Genomic DNA, 18,747 nt, shown 5'->3' on the forward strand with positions numbered 1-18,747 from the left:
AAACTATTTGCTTTTTTTCTATTCTCTCTACGGAATAAATTCGTTGCACGTAGATATGTAGCGACTTATATGTTTCCGGTAAATTGTTCTCCGAAGCATTTTATGCAATTATACTGCGTTCGGGTGGTATTCATTCAAATAAAATATCGTCGAAATTACTCATTTTGTGCAACAAATAACTCAACTCGAAAGAACATTTTTGGAAAATGGCGCCAACCGCAAGAATATGAGCAAAGCTTGTTTTTTCTTTTCTTCACCCATTCTGGGTAGGCAAAGGGAACTTGGCCCATACAGCCAATTCTTCAGTAGACTATTTTTATTGAAAGAAAACCAAATCTAACTCATTGAGTCCAATCATTAAATCTGATATTGAAACAAATAGTAGCTTCTTTTTAAAATATTTGCATGAATCATAAAAACTTCTGTGATTTTTTTTAGTAAAAACTTCATGGTTAGTTTTTTCTTTTTAATATTTTTTTTATTGATATGAAATAAAATAAACCTAACCTAACTTATTGAATCCAATTATTAGTAAACTTTTTAAAAATACGTATTTGAATATATTATAAAATTCTTTTTAATATTTTTTTAATTGATATGAAATGAAAAGAAACCTGACCGAACTTATTGAATCCAATTATTATAATATTTAGAAATCATATATCATAAAAACTTCTATGAATCTTTTTAATAAAACCTTCGTGGTTGGTTTTTTTCTTTTTAATACACATTGTTTTGACAGTTGGCAAAGAAAACGCACGAGTGCGGGAAAGGCAAAGAAAAAGCACGAGTGTGTAATAGCCCACTTTCCGAACGCTATACCTCCCTGCAATATGCCACTTTTTGAGCAACTGTATTAAAAAATACAATTTAAGCACACAATAAAATAGAATTACCAGTTTTCTTTTTGGTAAAGCAGAAAAAATAGTATCATATTTAAAGTAATAATTGCCTTTCCATAGACACTTGTCCCTTTGCTATATTTGGTGCTGTTAATTGAATAATAAAAATTAATCATTTATCTGCAAGAAAGTGGTACATTTATATCGATCAATTATAAAAAATTATGCCACACAAAATAAGCATACAAATGTCACATTAATTATGGAGGGTAACTTTTTTCATACGACTATTCTTCTCGTTTGTTTACATAAACGTAATAAATTGTATACGCAATAAAGATTTCTGTATTCCATTGCTCAACTGCTCAGAATAGATTACAAGAGAAGCTCCTCAAATCGCTTAATGAGCTTAACTGATCCATATAACTATGGTTTAAATGCAATGGCTTCGTCTTATGATGTAACTAATCAAATGTCTAACGTAATTCTCTAGTTAAATGCTATTGATGATTACTTTTGTAAACATTATTAACCACATAGTGTCTGCTTGAAACGAAATGCAATTTCGAAGATTCCTACAAAAAATAATTCATTTATATGCTATTATTTTTGAGAGATTAAATCGCAATGGGCATGTTTCAATCACCATTCCATTTCTTATGGACTATATACTACTATACTATACATTGTGTATTTTACAAAGAGGATTCTGAAGAGTTTTATGGGTAAATCCCTGAAGTTTTTTTCCATTAACGCACTAGTCGACATGTTACAGGTTTTATCTGTACCAACTCGATGGTTCTGTCGGCATTCCCTTTTCCCACTCAGTTTATTTCTAAGCATTTCTTTTTGTCAACTGTGTCCTCTTTGTTCCTTTTTGACAACGGGTGACGACATTTAACGGCAGCGGTAGCCTCGTATTGCTGTTTCGTACTCGTGTGCTGAACAAATATAATTATTTAAGAAAGATTTTTGACTTGTAACAGAAAAATCAAGACGTTTGAATTATAGAAAATTTACATTGTGGCATTTGACAAAACTGACGTGTAGTAGTAGTATATTTAAAACAGTTAAATTGTCCATGATAAGAATACGGGGCGTCTACGTATTGTATAGAAAAATAACATGTATAATATAATATTATATATGTTAAAAATGCCATATAAAAATTGTAAAACGAACGAATCATTCGATGCCAAATCTTCCTGTTCTGTTTAGTTTTATCCTTCACATGCTCATTATGATTCTAAAGTTATTTTTACAAGGGTTTCCTTAAATTACTTTTAAAACTAGCGCGTTATAGGAATAAAAGCCGAAATCAAGGTAAAACATTACTACTTGTCGATGGTGATTTGTTCGAATTCCAAATTTAAAACGTATTCCAAATATGAATGACAGACGAAATGTGAACCGTCGTGGGATTTGAGATGTATTTTTTTTTTATCGAACAGGGGGGAAACGGGCAGGAGGCTCACCTGATGTTAAGTGATACCGCCGCCCATGGACACTCAATGACGGAGGGCTAGCGAGTGCGCCGGCCTTTTAAGAATTGGTACGCTCTTTCCTTGAAGGACCCAAATTTGCATTGTTATTTTTAAAATAATCTTGACATTAATTTTGTGAATAAATGAGCAAATATTTAATTAGTATAGGTTCTCTTTTACCACAGACTCTGTACGAAGTTATAAGGTCATTTTACTGTGTTTTATTGTCTGCACGTGTAGATTGGAATTTGATAAGGTTTTTCATTTATCAATTGTTTGTTCTGTTAGTCAATTATATCTTGGTGAAAATGATAAGTTTACAGAGAAATTTGTTGAAAAAAATTGTTAATGGTTCATAATTTTTATGCCTCAAACAAAATTAAACTGTAACTTATTAAATTCATTTATTATTGATTACAGAAGAACATACATTTAACTTACAGACTGCCAATACGATATTGGCGAGAAAAATAAAGTGTATAATGCGATTCTGTGAATTCACTCCGCGAACATATAAATATTATGTCGATATTGTAGGGGACAGCATTCAGTAGACGCAACGTCTTTGGAAGCTGAACGTCCTGGCTGTAAACCACACAAAACGACGAATATGATATAGTAGAGTAACTACCATATCACATGTGTACTGATATGTGTATATATAAAATAAGTTAAATAGAAAAAAAATAAGATAATCTTCTCCCGGCTTCGAATGGCTAGATATTTAATTTTAAAGATTGTTCAGCAATAATATGTGATAATGTATTATTCTAAGAAAAGAGCGTACCAATTCTTAAATGGCCGGCAACTCACTCGCAAGCCCTCTGGCATTGACAGTGTCCATGGGCGTTATCATTTAACATCAGGTGAGCCTCCTGCCCGTTTGTCTATAAAAAAATCTAAATAAAACTTGTACGTCTGAAATTTAGATTTTTGTTTTTGCTTTCTGCTCATTTGTTCTTTTCATAGGCAAGTAGATGATTAGCCTTCTGCCTGAAACACTGTTGATGTTTTGGTCTAAAACCTTGCATTTTCGTTTACCTTACGGGCGAGAGTTGAATGCATCTTCGAAAGTCCATTTGAACCCACGCTTTTTGGCTTGAAGTGCACGCTTAAGCAACATACACTGCTCTGTTACTCTCTGCTCTGTGTGTCTGTATACAAATGAAATACATTTTGACACCGGGCCAGCAGTGTTTTGGTTACAAAAACTTTCCTCTTTACTAAACAAAATGACTCATTCCCTTTATCATAACAGGTGTTTATCTAACAATTATCTGTTATTTGTAAGCTGATAGCCTATTTGACTGTCACAAATAATTTAAGGATTTCCGATACACAAATACTTTATTTTTTCATTATAAAATGCCGTTTTCTTTTACATGAAACATAATACCTATTATGTAATATGAACGAAATGCATCGCCATTATGGAGCCGTCCCAATTTTGGTTCTAGGCTCATTCTGATATTCTTTATGCCGGATTAACATTCAGCCGTAGTTAGCAGGGAAGTGGGCAGGACTAGTGTGTAAATGCAATACTTCGTCGTAAGCCCCAGGAACTGGAAACACTTACCTGATTCTCTGACTCGTCTAAGAGGGTTTTGTAAATCGGTAAAAAGCAAAAAATCCAAATATGATTTATTCATATAGGTAACGTGTGTATATTATGTAATTTTCATTTACTGCTTCTCAAATCAAGGGCGTAGAATTTATTGCCAGTTCTTCTCTTCCGTTCTACGACCTTGATTTGAAAACTGGCAGTAAATGTAAAATTAGAAGCATTCAGTGTATATTTATTTTTACGTTCATAAGTGTACATTGTGTTAAAATGAATAAATGATTTTTGAATTCGAAAAAGCTGACACTGTCACTCTTAGATTTCCAAAGTTTTCAAAGAAATAGAGACAGGCAAGGAAAAGTAAAACAGCAGTTTTATTAATGTTCTGGCGATGTTCATTGTATTGTGCGAAATTTAATTACAAGTATACAATTTAAACTTTAACAGTTGTAAATTTCAGAAACTGTTGCAACATTTCGTTTCGTTTGAAATACTTTGTAATATATATATATTGTTAAAAAAAATAATGCTATGGCATAAATATTCGATGCATATTGTTGGCGTAAATTATATTATTTCCAATTAAAACTTACTGTTAAGACCTTCAAAGAGTAATGTGACGTGGGATTATTTATCTTATGCAAAATTAAGATTATTACTAATTAAATGAATGACCCTCGTTGATCTTGGTGACTGCGAACGGTTACATACTAAACTCGACAGCAAAATTATATTTGTTAAATGTATTTTATGCATAATAAATGTAAAGAGAGTGAAGGAAACGTGTATAGTTCAGGGATTTTAATAAAAGTCAAAAAAATGACATGTGTCAGAATAATTGAATAATAATAATTTTACTAATTAAATAACAATATTCTGATTTACCTAACTTTAAAGTAGGGTAGGCCGAGGCGAATCGTCGAAAAGAGTTGAGTTTTAATTCATGTTAAAATTTGTGTTGAGGCTGTTGGGATACAATTGATTAAAAAAAAGATGGGAATTTCAGTTGGTCTTATAATATGTACATATATGCTTAAAGTCTTTTGGGGTTGTGCGCAACCAAAGCATTTTTGAAGAATTTTGATTCAATCATTTAATAATATTAATGAGAGATAGTTGCAGATTTTCAACAGTCAATGTCCTGTCTACTTGTCTGTATGTTTGCAAACTTTAAGCATCTTAATCAAATTTCGCTTATAAACAAATAATTACTTGCCAGTCAATTATTATTACAAAAGTGTAAATATAAAAATTATAGCCGCAATAATTGGTAACAATATTTAACATAATAATGCAAATTATATCAATAAACAAAGGCGTCTATTATTCTTAATTTAGCTTACGTACAAAGTACACCCGTTTGCAAGTTTTATGCACATACACTGTTTTCTATCAACAAACCTTGTAGAAGCCTTAGACAGTCCCCCTTTGAATAAACGCTGGTATTTCCAGGATCGATCCTCTATCGTTGAATCATTGTCTATATATATTATGTATATAAAGGCAAGTGTCATCAACGTCCAAACCGTCTATGTAGATAAAGTTTTATCTATTTTTTAACGAATGAATCATATTTCCTCTATTTTATCTGTGGTACATTTTCGTAAAACTATGATAGGTTAATTGCCAATTTTTTTAAATGTAATATGAGGCAAACTGACAGGAGGCTCTATTGATGTTGTGGTTGACACTCGCATTGCCAGACGGCTCGCAAAGGGTTTTTATTTTGTTTGGTTGTGTTTTTGAATAATACATCAAAATATATTTTATTTATATAAGTAATTTAATGTACAATTTTGAGCGTAAGTAAAAAATCAGGGTTAGTCAGGGTCAGGTAGATTTACATTTACTGGCAGTTCTCAAATCGACGGTGTGGAACGAGCGAGAATTGTCCACTTTAAAAACTCAGAGATTTCTTTTTACATGTAATTTGTCTCAAATCACGTACAGTATTAAACAAAGCAAATGAGACTAGATATTAATAATTTTTAATCTAATAGATATCAAAATAGTCACACGCAAACATAATGATATTAAAAAAAAAACATGTATTCTTAAAAAAAATTAAAAGGTTCTCTCCACACTAGTCTTACTTTCTCCATAACGCAACGTGTGAGTCATAGAAGTATGTGAAGAACCAGTTATCTTGCATTATCTAAAAGACGTACGAACTACGGCAAAAAAGTGTCTACCTACGAAGGCGCACAGCTGTATAATAAACTACCCGCATATATAAAAAAAATAGTACTTCTTTCTTCTTTAGTATTTGTCTTTTTTGAGAAATAAAGTCTTTAAACCTAATAATACGCATGCGTAAAGAAATCGCGTCTCTCCGTTTTCTACAACGTGTAATATGGTGAGTGATTTGAAGAATTGTATGAGTTAATCCCTCGTTTGTACATTGTTCGAGTCTTATCGATTCGAAATTTCATTAGCTTCACCTTGATGGATAGAAAGTCAGTTGTCAGTAGTCAGTTTCACAAGGTACTTTCTTTTGCGAACTAGCGTGGAATCGACTTCTCCAATTATTCAAAGTTAGAAGGTACTCCTCCCTCAAAGGTCGGCAACTCAGCCACTAATAGACAACAAAATGGGGTGCCATGGGCTGCGATGACTGTTTGATTTGATTATTAAAGTTAAATCACTATCTAAGAACTGTATCTGCGAATCTTAAAAAGCCATTGTCTTATGACCTTATTTAATCAAGGAACCTCTGTCTTTGGGTTGATGGCAAGGTCAGATTATTAGCAGCGTATCAAATGGCTAAGATAAAGCTTTTTGTACTAGTAAAGTACTACGTTTGCACAGTACTAAGTAATACTTTGTATATAGACAATTAAGTAATGGACTCATTTTCTCTAAGAAATTCGTCAATTTGGGGACCTAAACTGTTCTTATAGAATTACTAGCAGACTCGGCCAAGCGGTGCTGTGGCTAAGGTTTTTGTTATTTTACATAGTAGTAAACTATTCAAGGGAAATGGTAGCTTATATGAAACGTTCGTACTTTTATCACAGCGCCATCTGTTAGAATTATATCAAATAAAAAATAAATAATTTGCAATAAAATGAAATTGCGACTATAATTAAAGATCTAAATTGTGTGCCAATTTAATTTAAAATTGGTTAAGTAGTTTAGGAGTCCATCGCGGACAAACATCGTGACAGGAGATTTATATATATTAAGATTAGTGCTCGAGATGAGCTGGTGATAGATAGCTACTAATGCAAACGTAGAGAGATTTAGGATTCATCTATACTGATGTTATTAAGAGCGAAGATTTGTATGTATTTAACGAATTGGCTCAAAAAGTACAGGAACGATTTTAAAAATTCTATCACCATTTGAATGCTACATTATAGTGTCTGAGATCGTAAAATTGTAATGCGTTCCATTCCAGCTGTGTCGGACACCCGCCCAATCTATGTTATTATTTTATGCAAGAATTTTATTAAAAACATGCTTTTCCCAACAGTCAATCCTTGAAAAGTACTGCCCGGATATCGCAGCGGGCAACATCGCGTGCTGTGACTCGGCGCAGCTCATGAACTTTGACAAGAGTATAGGCGTCGCTGTCAACCTCCTCTCGCGATGTCCCACCTGCTTGGACAACTTCCTCAAGCACCTCTGCAGTATGACGTGTGCCCCTAATCAGAGTACTTTCTTGCACGCGAAGAAATATGCGCCATTTAATGGTAAGAAAACGAAACTTATGTATTTGTTAGAAGTTATAATTCTTAGGCGTAAGATATCTTTTCAAAAATGTTATTCTACGTTTGTAGAAAAAACTAAAATGTTTACTATAGCTAACTTCAAGGTGTCGGTCAAATAAAGTTTTTATGACGCGTGCGCATCGTAAAAATATATAATTTTTCCTTAACGCGTCAAATGAAATATAACTTTAAAAATGTAATAACGAATCTTTTAAAATATTGTAAATTAAATGACGAGGAGTTAAATCCCAATACAATAATTCTAAGAAGTCATTTTTTAATCTAACATTAAATAAAAAGCAAGAAAATCTTTGGTAGTTTTTTTAATTAGGAGCTAATATGTTAAAGCAATCACAATCAGCAAGCCTTAATATAAGACAACAAGAAATATTTTTGGAATGTTTCTTATATTTCTTGTACATAAAATTTAGGCTAAGTCGTAATTTTTTATGTGTATCAATTCTGATTATGAAAAAAATCTAGAAAAAAGATCTGGAGGCCTGAACTCTTATTGTAAGCCCTGTAATTGGACTTAATAACTTAGTAATAACCTGACATCGAATAAACCAGTCAGTTTAGGTTTTAACCTGACCTTAGCGCTAATTATATGTTGTTAATTCAATTTGTATGTAAATTCGTATACAAAATAGAAACCGTACAACATAATTGTTCTTTCGTTCGGTTTTGCGATTCCAATTTAGTATCTAGAACAGTGATTCCCAACCTTTTTTGCCACGCCCCACCTTAGTCTCTCTAATTCACTTAAGAAACATAATTAAAAGTTTTTAGGTAGGAATCACTAAGAAATTGTTCATGAAAAACAGTAAGTAAATTTTCAAAACAATAAAAAAATGATAGTCGAAATAGATAGATAGAAATTCCAAAAAAATAAAAACTAAAAATAAATTTTGCCCCTTGTAGAGCGTGGGCCCCACGTTGGGAACATTGATCTTGGAGGCCATGGTACGAAAATTGCTATTCAAATTAGAAAGCTTTACTCATCAGTACCTCAACTGGATTGGACTGGATTACAGAGTTCCAGGAAGTTATAACATGTTCCTGGAGCTCTGTAATCCACAGTCCACTGTCCTCTATCACAATTTATCCTGTCTGTAACTGAATGAATCAATAATGACGTGATTTTCAGAAACGCATGAACAAGTGGAAGAGATAGACTACCACTTGGGAGCTACTTACATGAACACAACGTACACTTCCTGTTCTAGTGTAAGTATTAGCTGTATACATCAATTAAATTCTAAACATCGATTAATCTATACTATATTTATTTATTAAATTACAGACTATATATGGCTAAACTCATACTAAAGATAGACTACAATATATAAGTATACGATGTTAATTAAAATAACATAAAACACAGTAGGTGCTAACCTCTAATACCCTCCAAGTATACCCTCAAATCAGAGTATACTACCGCCATTAATGGTATAAAGAGGAATTGTATATATTTACGTATGTTTGTAACGAATTGGTTTAAAAATACTGTACCGATTTTAAAAATTATTTCACCATTTGAATACTACATTATCACTATATAGTGAGGTATATTGAATAATATATCTATATCTACAATTTATAAAATGTCCACCCTTGCAAAGCCGGGACGGGCTAGTAGTAAATTTTTAGAATTAGTAAGAGAACATTTTATTTTCTTGTTAAAACTATTTATTTATTTATTCCTACAGCTAACATATATTACATACATATAGATATACATATATATAACCAAAAACAAAGATGGAATACATATGTACAAAATGCTTCAAAAATTTCAGAAACTTAGAACAAATCTATAAAAAAATTATTGAATACATACATTAAACTAAGTAATAATAAGCTAAAGAATAATGAAAATATTACCTGAATATTTTTTTTACATAATTTTAATAAACAAAACAACTTAAATTACAGGTTCAAATGCCATCATCAAACAAACTAGCGTTGGACTTGATGTGTGGTGATTATACATCTGAATATTGTACTCCCCAACACTGGTTCGATACTATGGGTGATGCGGCCACGCCCTTCGTGCCATTCCAAATTAACTACATCAGTGGGGATGAACCAATTGATGGATTTACACCAGTTAACCCACCGACTAAACCCTGCAGTATGGGATTAACGGAGGTATGAAAATACAGCGATTTCTAGATTCAATGATTATCATGTTATCAGTGACGTCATCCGTCACTGATAACATGATAATCATTGGATCAGCTATAGCCCGGTTATATTTTTACATGAATACTAGCGGATCCGACAGACGTTGTCCTGTCTACACGTCTTTAATTTCAAAATTTCAATTTTTAATAAGCCATTTTGATGAAAATTATTATTCAAATGTTATGACAATATCTAACGATCCAGCACATGGTCACACACGATATAACACAATGATAACAAAACTTTTTTTAAATTTCGGGACAGACTAAAATTAAAATTCGAATATTATTTAAAATTTGACACTGCGATGGTAGCGCCGTCTGTCGGATCCAATGTAAAACATTCCAAAATCAATCAATCAACAACTAATAAATTGAAAATTAATTAAAAAAAACATTGTCCAGCGGACAAAATTGTGAATCTAAACCATTCCCAGATCCCCTTGAACACACACAAAAAATTTCGTCTAAATCGGTCCAGTCGTTTAGGAGGAGTTCAGTCACATACACACGCACACAAGAAATATATATATTAAGATGGTCTATTACTCTGTCTTAAGAACATTTGCAACCACCTGGGTCTGCCATCTGGTTTATTGAAACGAGGATATATTATATAAGCAATGTAAAGCGGTGTCGTCCCTAAAACATGTGGACACGACCAGCGAATATTAATTTAATATATTACCCACAAATGGTCACATACTTCTCTAATTTAAACTTGATTGGAGTATATTAAAAGTTTATTATACCATTTTAGGCCTGGGCCTCAGATTTCTGTATCTGTTTCATAATTTGTCAATCTAATAGGCAAGTAGGTAGATTCCTGTGTTTGACGACGTCGACTTTTTTGGGTCTAAGGAAAGGTTTCCTCAGGATGTTTTCCTTCCTTCGAGCGAATATTAAAAGCGTACGTAGACAGAAAGTCTATTGGTTCACAGCCGGGCATCGAACCTACGACCTCAAACTAGGCCAACACTGGTCTTTAATATCTGTAATATGCTTCATATTCAATGGTTTTTATGCTCTCATTAAGTAAAAAAATAATAAAACATTTTATAACTTATATTTTTTTTTCTTTTCGATTACGACACTAGACGATGTAATTTCTCGAATCTTATAACATTATTTATCGCTGACAGTTGTAAAGTATTAGACATTATTTATGCACTTTACAGAAAAAAATATTAATGTTTTATGATTTTTTTTATTTAAGTATTCCTACAGCTAATCACTAAACAATATCCAAATAATTACATTACACACAAAAGCCAAAACGGAATACACATTGAAACAGAAACATAAAGCATAGTTGTAAGATTGATTGATTGGTGGATTAATACATAAATTCAATATGAAGGAACAAACAAAGCCATTATTAGTAAAAGATACCTGAGTTTTTTTTTTTAAATTTTAAGAATTTTTAGTGACATTAAATATATGATGCTGATATGTTATGTGATACCGCCGCTAATGGACACACAAATTGTCGGAAGGCGCGCAAGTGCGTTGCCGGCCTTTTAAGAATTGGTACGGTATTTTCTGCTCACAGTTGTAAAGTATTAGACTTTAATAACACTTTACTGAACATTTTTTTGTATTATGATGCTGATATGTTAAGTGATACCGCCGCCCATGGACACACATATTATCGGAAGGCGCGCAAGTGCGTTGCCGGCCTATTAAGCCTTTCGAAACGCTCAGATGTGAAACGAAAGAAGTTAATTACAATTTAAATTATATAAAGAACATTACATAGCGCATTTGACTATCTTGTGGCTAAACGATTTCTTGTAGGCAAACCTTACACCAAGTTCCATACAAAGTTGTGGATATTTTCCAGGGTCAACCAGGTTGCTCCTGTCTGGATTGTGCTGAATCCTGCCCAGCGCCGCCCCCCACACCACCACCACCGAGGCCTTTCACGATCGCCGGAGGAGATGGATACGCAGTGTGTATGGCTATCGTCTTCGTTATATTCACCTCATTGTTCCTCGGAGGTGTCTATTGCTGCAATCCCCAGGAGAATATTGTTGGTGAGTTTTCTTGTTAGGTGTTCTGATGTACCTACAATATATATTTATTTTTCAATATTAGGTAAATCAACTTTTCAACAGTGTTCAATCTTATTTCAAAAGTTTAAAGATACTGAACTTTTGACTAGGCTCGATTATTTTTCATATGAATTAGAAATAGCTTCATCATTAAATGAATTTAAGGATAAGATTCAGAGTCGAGACTTAGTCCTAAGTGAGACGCCAGTATGTCAAAAACCTATTGAATGTTTGATATACCTGTCATAGTTAAGTATTTCTGAATATTTCCTTAAGTCTTATAAATCGTAAGAAAACGTGATGAAGATGACTTTTATATAAGTCTGCATCACTTATCAGGGTTATCTTTATGCTGTTATAATAAAAATTATACACTTCTTCAGTAAATACCGTTTATAAGTAAGGTTTATATAATTATGTCTGGTATTCACCTAGCCTTAAAGAGGACAGAAATAATATTGTTCGCGAAATGGCCTCAAGGTCAATGACCGTGAAGTGAATGACCCCAACGCTGCGTCCTTGAATTTCGACCTATTTATTTAATTACTTAGTTGATTATTGGATTTTATATTGAAGTATTGGTGAAGGAATAGTACTAACAGTCTTGAAAAATAAGATGGTGATGGCTGAATACTATACAATTGAAATATCACGTTATTGACACTTGCAATTTATTTTTTTATTTTAAGCATGGCCGTGTCATTAAGGGGCTATTCAGCACTTAGAGTTACCGCATCCATTTTACGCTACATTTATAAATATAAACCCGAATCGGCCTAGTACACGCCAAATATGTTAATCGTAGTTCGTAAATGGATGTGATAATTTATCAGTTGACAGATATTTTATACTCACTGAATGATAACACGTTTGATCTGTCATCTGCTTGCGAGAATGCAAATATATTATATTTTTTAAGAGTCATCCTTCACATAACTGAACATTATTGAAGTGGGTTTATTCAAGTTAAAATCGGTTTGGAATAAAATTTTTGATGGATTTATTAGACTGTATGAAAAGTATAATTTTCTAAACATATAGCTTTTCTTAACTGGACGAAGCGGCCTGTGTTCCGGCCTCGAAGGACCTTTTTTAATGTTTTGAAAATATATATAGCCTATGTTAATAGGATTTTTGGTATTATTCATTACCAAAATAAATCCTTTCTATTTATAATATAGACAAGGAGAGATTTAAATTACTAAAAGTAATTTTCATTTGCACGAAATTTATACTTACTACTCTTTCGCTGGTTATTCTTCTTTGCTTGATACACGTGACAGAAGACTTTCTCTTGGAATCGAAATCGACTTGATTGTCCAAAGTTGTGAGGGATGACGATTTGGTAGTCGGGTAAACTAACCGGGTGGTGTTGGGTTTGGGACAGACTCGTGGAGGGCCGGAGACCGCGACGGACCAGAGACAAGCCCGCTACACACGCATAGATCTAGTACGTATACGCCAAGTAAGGTCGGCAAGGTGACATCAGGCGTAATTTCCGTAAAACTGAAAATCTACAAAATTTAGTATACAGTAGTGATTTGAAAATTCCAATTTAAGTATGGTTTATACTTGTGTCAAAATGTAGTTTTTTTTTAACTGTGGTATCAAATCCTGAGTTTTTTTATAATGTACTCAAACATGCCAGTAAACACGGAAATAGTTATCAATGTTAAATTATCTGTGAGAGTTTGATTTTGTGATTTCCGTAAAAGATTATGTTGATAATGTTTTGTCTTAAGATTTCAAGGATATTTACTCCTAGTGTCATCTTAGACCTAAATTCGTAGAATAGTGCTTTGTTTAGTAGTTTTGTTCTGTCCACCTTATAACACGTATATTGCATGCGGTTTAGGTATTTATATAAATGGTTTTATCATTGGTTATCACCGAGAGTGCGATTGCCGTGTTCAAACAAGAGAGAAAGGGTTACAAATTTTCTTTTTAATGTGACTGATTTGAGTAATGAGCATTGAATGAAGAAAATTTTCAAATATATTTTTTTCAAAGTAATGAACTAGTGAAATTATTAAACGGTAATATTTTTTTGCTTTTAACTCGTAAATGAAGAATATGTTTATTTGTTTAATCTCAATTGGAAAACCTTAATTGATAAGTCATGTTAATATTAAGTCATGGTAATATTCCATTCTGCAAGCAGCTGGTTTAGCTATTTATTACCAATAACTTGCAATTTGAATACTGAATACCCTTTGGACTGGAGTAAATAACTTCCTTTGTTTATTTTAGTCAGTAAAAGTTTACGGATTTTGAATGGATATTTGCAGGAATTGGAAAATATTTGAGCATGTCGATATAGGCTTTCTGGCATGTGGGCTAAATTTCCTAAATTAATGTATGTTTACTCACAAATTTCTCGGAGACTAAAATGCATATCCGGATGATTCCTTTTCATTTAAAATTTACATGTTCCAATTTTGGGAACAGTCCATATTACATCAAAATCGGTTTAGTAGTTTGAAACATTGTATATTTAAAAATACCTATACAATATTTTAGTTGATGGCTAACTATTCTGACAGGTATTTGTTTAAAGTTGGTTGATTATTTAAGTTACTAATATTAATTCTATATATAGGTGTGGCATCCGAAAATAACCAAGATATGCCCACAAATCCTGGAACTGTCGGCTGGTCTATAGATCAACCGGATGGAGCTAATGATGCCACATTCTTTGAGAGGCTCGGAGCTAAAACTGAGACCAAACTGGAAGACTTTTTCCAATGGTGGGGATGTGCTATGGCCTCCAGGCCATGGATTGTTTTGTTGATGGGTGAGTTTATACGACTATTCTGGAATGTATTTCAATTGTGCAATGTTCATTCTAGCTTCGAGCTGTCAAACCAGTTTTTCTGTATGAAGTTTGACATATTTGACAGCGCTCAAACAGTAACTTCATATCTACTTTCATTAATACTAATTAAAACATTACTCGTTGTATTATTTTACTTAGTTGGATTATTATTATTAATTAATAAAGTTTGGTGGTCATCTGGTGTGAAAATATATACTTACAGATGATGAAAATACTGGACCATATTATATTTTTTGTAGCCTCAAATAGATTATATTCGATCGGTGGAAATGTACGAATAGAAAGAAGATTAGGCCTAATGTCTGATAAGTTACAAGTCTTGTGTTTTTTTTAATAAAAATATGTCAGTAGGTTATCTCTATTATTGATTACGGATTCAACTGTACTAATCGGAGCTGGATATATTCGTGCGCTGTAGGAATAAGTCTAGTATAAACATACACAAAGATGTAGAATTCTGACAGCTATCATTTTTTGACATGTCAGACATGGCAAACCTTTTTGGTCGGGCATATTTTTCAATTTCAATACGAGTCTGAACATCTGACTCTATACATACATTTATTTGTTAGGGAATGTATCCATTTTATTAAATACGGTGCTCCACATTAAAAGTAGTTTCACGGCGAGTGATAATTACGTCCCTAATAACAAATAGTAAAAAACGCACAAGTTAAAATAACATTTTTTTAAAGGTTTACTAAACCTGGATTTAGTAGGCAGTGATACCAGCTAAAGAATAAAATGTAGTAATTAAAGTTCTTTCAATATATTGTTTCTGATATTGAAATATTTATTAATTTTGTATTAAGTCACTTGACTGAGTAAATATTTAGTTTTACCTTTTTGTATATTAAAACAAACATTTTATGTTTTATTACACTCAAATGGGACAATTTTTTCCCTTTTTCGGTGGAGATTTTTTTTAGTAGCAACACTTATGAAATATCAGAATTCTACGGAATGAAATATCAGAGTATAATTAAAACAACTACTTTGTTAGCTAATTAAACAAACTTAAAAACCCTTTGCCGGTATTGCAGGTCTATGTGTGGTAGTTTCTCTGGGTTACGCCATAAGGTTCATGCAAGTGACCACAGATCCAGTAGAACTATGGGCGGCGCCCAACTCCAGATCGCGTCAAGAGAGAGAATACTTTGACTCACACTTTGAGCCCTTCTATAGGACAGAGATGCTTATCATCACCGCTAAGGATCTCCCGAAGCCGGAGTACACGGCTACCGATGGCACAACCATAACCTTTGGGTCTGTCTTCAATTCGACGTTTTTGCTGGACGTGCTGGACTTGCAGAATAGGATAATGGGTGAGTTAGTTTTTTATAGGCCTGGTTATATGGCAGAACCAGGCGTCTTCTTCGATACCAATAGTCCCATGGTGTCTTAATTGTGAGGAAGTTGGATTTGGATAGCGCCTTCACTTATTCCATTCATCATTCAATTTGTCACAAAATCCCTACTACTTTAAAACAAATATCGCAAATTAATTAGAAGTAGCCTACTAATCCCAGACCCTTTTTTAACTAGATAATCGTTAACTTTATAGTAAGCCTTTTTACAAAGCTTTTCTTTAATATATGTCTTGAATTTATTAAAAGGCAGAGATAAAAGAGCCTCTGGCATTTTGTTAAAGAAAATTATCCATTTTCCCAAAAAATTAAAAAAAGGCTTACTATCGAAATTATTTACTTATTAATGAATCAAGAACGTCAAACGACATAAGCATCATACAAAGTGCTGCCACCAATATTGAATTTATTTCGCAGCCTTAGGAAACGAGACGCGCATAGAGGACATATGCTTTGCCCCACTGTCCTCTCCGTTCAGTGGGCCCGTGACAGCTGACAAGTGTGGTATCATGTCAGTGCTCGGTTGGTGGGGGAACGATGCCAGCAATATTGAGGATAATCTGGAGGATAATGAGTATCTATCGCAGGTCATCACATGTGCCAAGTAAGTATTTATTTATTTAATAATAAGTAATCAACAGCTACTTAACACATATTATTATATAAAACACAAATAAAAAACACAAAGCCAAAACAGATTACACAGATTAAATAAAAAACAGAAAACAAGCATAAAGGACAAAGTGTCATTTAAAAGAAAAACAAAAAAACAAAAAGTATTTATATGAATTTTATATTTTTAAAGAGAAACTTTTATTACATAGTCTCAATTTTTTTTTGGTGAAATGTCTTAATATTTTATCGTTTTCAGCAATCCCTATACATGTCTCGCCCCGTGGGGTGGTCCGGTGTTGCCGGCGGTGGGTTTGGGAGGCTTTTTGGCCCCCCAGGAACAACTCACCAAGAAATCTCGCTTCCATGAAGCCACTGCCCTCATTTTAACCATTCTTGTTAATAATAAACACGATAAGGAGAAGGTACGTTGCATTATTATTTACTAACTAGCTGCCCCGCGAACTTTGTTTCTTCATCAATTTATATATCATATTTATTTATTTATTTATTAATAAATAATATCAACTTGAATTATTTTGCTTGCTACGCCAGACTGTTCAGTTTTCCGGAATGAAAACTTTTTAGGTTTTTCTGTGAATTTTCCTAATATAAATCCTAGAGTTCAAGTTATGAGTTCTTAAATAACAGATAAAAAATAACTGTTGATTGTAGAGGGTGGATGTAAATTAAGTATAGTAATTAATTTATTATTAATTGTGTGTATTTTTATGTGTTGCATCATAAACACAAAAAAACATGCCTAAAATTTTTCCTTTTCACTTGGAAGACATGAGACATGAAATGACAAATAATTATTTTAATATTCATTATTTATTGTTTCATAGGGCAGCCTTTGTTATAAAACTGTTTTATATTTACATTTTGCCGGGAATCGGAGCAAAGAATCGACCTATTTAAATGAAAAACGTTGTATTGATTATAACAGAATTCAGATATCGTAAAATAACTACATTCGATAAACTCTATCGAATTACTCAATTGGTTAGACAGCTGTCAATACAATATGTTTATTTTATTTCTTTTTGTTTCTGTTAAGTATGTTTTTTTTTTGTTTTCCCTTTTTTATTTTTGCACTTCTTGCCTACCTTATCTAATATACTCATAGTGGTTTTTTCCTTTACTAACAGTGGTTGTCTGGAAGAAATCGCTCTAAAGCGATAAGGCCGCCAGTTGCTTGTCATTAAATTATGTTTAATATTTTCCTTTTATGTAATGCAACGAAGTGTTAATAAATAAAATAAATAAATAAATATGTGAGTCATAGTTCACATAACTTTATATTTTTCAGTTGAAACCAGCAAAACAATGGGAGAAGGAGTTCATAGCTTTCATGAAGAACTACACGGAGAATGAGATGCCCGCGTACATGGATATTGCGTATACGTCCGAAAGGTCCATCGAGGACGAACTCGACCGAGAATCCAGCTCTGACGTATCTACTATTCTCGTCTCTTACTTCATCATGTTCGCGTATATCGCCATCTCACTCGGACGTTTCACTACTTGCTCGAGGCTGCTCATTGACAGTAAAGTCACTTTGGGATTGGGAGGTTGGTTTGTTTTGCTTATAATATGAATTCAGAAATTTTGTCGTCGGTATTGGATCAAGTCAAATCAAAATATTTTTATTCATCCAAGTAAACAAGTACACTTATGAACGTCAAAAATTTAATTTAATTGTAAATTTACATTTACAATCAGTTCGCAAGACAAGGGCGTAGAGCGGGCAAGAAGAATTGGCAAGAAACTTTCCGACACTCTTTTCTATTGTCACGTTAGAAATTTAAAAATAATGCCGTTGTTTAAATAATAATTGTTTTGGCGTCACGCAATTAAATAGCAAATAAGAAATGTGAAAGTATCGTTGAAGTCCTCTTACTCCTAGTTATTTCCATGTTAAAGTTTACTTATAATTATTAATTATAAGTAAACCTAAGCCTAGTAAGTAGCCTTTTTGATACCGATTAAGCAAACATACAAATGAACTGGCCAAGAATCAAGTCCAGGAGATGACGTGACTCGCCTAAAAAGATGGCAAATACTAGACCTAGACCAGAGAAACTAATCT

General features: G+C 32.9%; 1 protein-coding gene across 4 annotated transcripts in view; it reads left to right on the forward strand.

Moving 5' to 3' along the window:
• LOC111000620 (NPC intracellular cholesterol transporter 1) overlaps nt 1-18,747 on the forward strand; it is a 52,993-nt gene that overhangs the window by 18,947 nt on the left and 15,299 nt on the right. For 3 of the 4 annotated variants that reach the window (XM_045632918.1, XM_045632916.1, XM_045632919.1), the window contains exons 3-12: nt 7,363-7,582; nt 8,748-8,827; nt 9,536-9,751; nt 11,630-11,822; nt 13,228-13,290; nt 14,440-14,634; nt 15,720-16,001; nt 16,461-16,647; nt 16,915-17,080; nt 17,968-18,229. In XM_045632918.1, the coding sequence (XP_045488874.1) occupies nt 7,363-7,582; nt 8,748-8,827; nt 9,536-9,751; nt 11,630-11,822; nt 13,228-13,290; nt 14,440-14,634; nt 15,720-16,001; nt 16,461-16,647; nt 16,915-17,080; nt 17,968-18,229 (1,864 nt within the window). The remainder of the gene's footprint in view (nt 1-7,362; nt 7,583-8,747; nt 8,828-9,535; nt 9,752-11,629; nt 11,823-13,227; nt 13,291-14,439; nt 14,635-15,719; nt 16,002-16,460; nt 16,648-16,914; nt 17,081-17,967; nt 18,230-18,747) is intronic. The other variant, XM_045632920.1, reaches the window with a different exon arrangement.

Source organism: Pieris rapae, chromosome 21 (assembly GCF_905147795.1).
Source record: "Pieris rapae chromosome 21, ilPieRapa1.1, whole genome shotgun sequence".
NCBI lineage: Eukaryota > Metazoa > Arthropoda > Insecta > Lepidoptera > Pieridae > Pieris > Pieris rapae.